The sequence below is a fragment of the Echinops telfairi genome, unplaced genomic scaffold (genome assembly GCF_000313985.2).
Source record: "Echinops telfairi isolate 266 unplaced genomic scaffold, ASM31398v2 ScPeMD7_23;HRSCAF=83, whole genome shotgun sequence".
Taxonomy (NCBI): Eukaryota; Metazoa; Chordata; class Mammalia; order Afrosoricida; family Tenrecidae; genus Echinops; species Echinops telfairi.
The window spans coordinates 64,986,603-64,988,475 of NW_022103920.1; the positions used below are offsets into that span (position 1 = coordinate 64,986,603).

Genomic DNA, 1,873 nt, shown 5'->3' on the forward strand with positions numbered 1-1,873 from the left:
GCTCAAGTAGAAAGCAAATGTTTTGAGAATGATGATGACAACAAATGTACTTGACACAATGAATGTATGGATGGATTGTGATAAGAGTTGTATGAGACCCCAGTAAAGTGATTTAAAAAAAAAAGAAATATGTTCTCTATGTGGTTCTTAAAAAAAACAAAAAACATGAGGGGGCTTCAAAAAAGTTCTTGGGAAAATGAAAATAAGAGATATCATGATTAAAAACAAAATATAAAAAAACCCAGACAACTAACTTCTCTCCATGTAGCCCTCCTCGTTCCAGGATAACCATGGTTTCCAGTAATCTGTCTACCATTCTCTGAAAGATTTTGCTGAATTGAGCTTTTTATTTTATTCTCATTTCTATAGCTTACATATTAAATCTAGAGACTATTTTGAATCCTTATCAGACCATCTAATATATTCTTCCTCTTAGTGCCTTGCCTCCACAGAATGGATACGTGTGCCTTTGACATTTGAACCCAAGTAATCACTACAAAGGAGCCCAGATGGTGTACTGGTTACACCTTGGGCTGTGATCTGCATAATTGGCAGTTCAAAACCACCAGCACCCCCCTGGAGAGAAACTGGACTTTCTACTCCCACAGGGGGTAGCTAAGAGTCACCATTGACTCAATGACAGTGAGTTTTTAATCTCTAGAAACATCTAGAGATTAAAGGAGTTAGTATACCTTCTGCCAGTTCGATTAATGCTCTATTATCAACCAGCTATGAATAAACACACTCTCTGCTATCGAGTCAATGCTGACTCATAGCGAGCCTGTGGGTTTCTGAGACTGTAGCTATTCATGGGAGTAGAAAACCCCGTCTCTCTCCCGCGGAGCTTCTGGTGGTGGTCTTGAACTGCCAACCATACATATTGCAGCCCAAAGCATAACCACTAAGCCACCAAGGATCCTGTTTTGAATGCAGCTTTCTGTATAATCAACTAGTTGAACTGAATATCTGCTTAGTTAATTCATTCTAGAAATATCCAGGGTTCAACATTAAACTTACTAGATTTTACTTTCTAGGATCTTTTACCGTCTTTATTATTATGAATATAAATATTTGCCTGACTCCAATCTTGGTAGCGCAAATATGGTTACATGCTTGACTACTAACAGAAAGGTTACCAGCTCAAACCCAGTCATTGGGAAGGCTTCCAAAAGATCACAGCCTTGAAAACTCTTGGGCACAATGTCCTCAGTCCCTGTGTGCCCCCAGGAGTTGAAACAGGCTCAACAAAACCCAGCACAACAATCTTCAGGCCCCTCCGGTGGTGACACATCAGCTATCACTAGCAGTAGCTCTTTGACTGCATTCAACATCTCAACAAACAATTAAGAAACTGCCGCAAGCTGTGCATGCCAAACAAGTGCATGAAAAACAAACTAACTGAGGCATGAGCTAGTGCTTACAGGATAATTTGTAGGTTTTAAAAACAATATGCCAGGGTGTAATTTACCTGATGCTATAGTTTTTTCATAAGCCAGCTGTTTGTAAATATATTTTCAAATACAAAGCACATCTTTGCTTGGCTTGAGGGTAAACCTCCGGACCTTGATCCCAGCTTGGTGGCATGCTGAGACCGAGGGAGAAGGCTCACCTCTAGTTTGGCATCCAGGTCGGCGTCCGAGGCAACCACATACTCATCTTCCTTCTTCCCCGTGGCTTTAATAAATGCCTGTTTCGTCTCCCAGTACTTGCGCTGCATTTTGTTTACAACTGACTTATCTTGAGTGTGTCGATCATGTAAGTCCCAGGGATAACTGCTAAAAAAAAAAAAAAAAAAAAGTAGCAATTTGATTTGCGACTTTCCTAATGATTAAGATAAGATTTGCCTGAAAAGAGCCTTTCTAATCATTCTTCA

General features: G+C 40.0%; 1 protein-coding gene across 3 annotated transcripts in view; it reads right to left on the reverse strand.

Moving 5' to 3' along the window:
* The window catches only part of ICA1 (islet cell autoantigen 1), a 128,056-nt gene that overhangs the window by 123,852 nt on the left and 2,331 nt on the right, over nucleotides 1-1,873 (reverse strand). For 2 of the 3 annotated variants that reach the window (XM_045288624.1, XM_030885169.2), the window contains exon 2: nucleotides 1,610-1,772. In XM_045288624.1, coding sequence (XP_045144559.1) covers nucleotides 1,610-1,772 — 163 coding nt within the window. Of the gene's footprint in view, nucleotides 1-1,609; nucleotides 1,776-1,873 lie in introns of all 3 variants that reach the window. The other variant, XM_030885168.2, reaches the window with a different exon arrangement.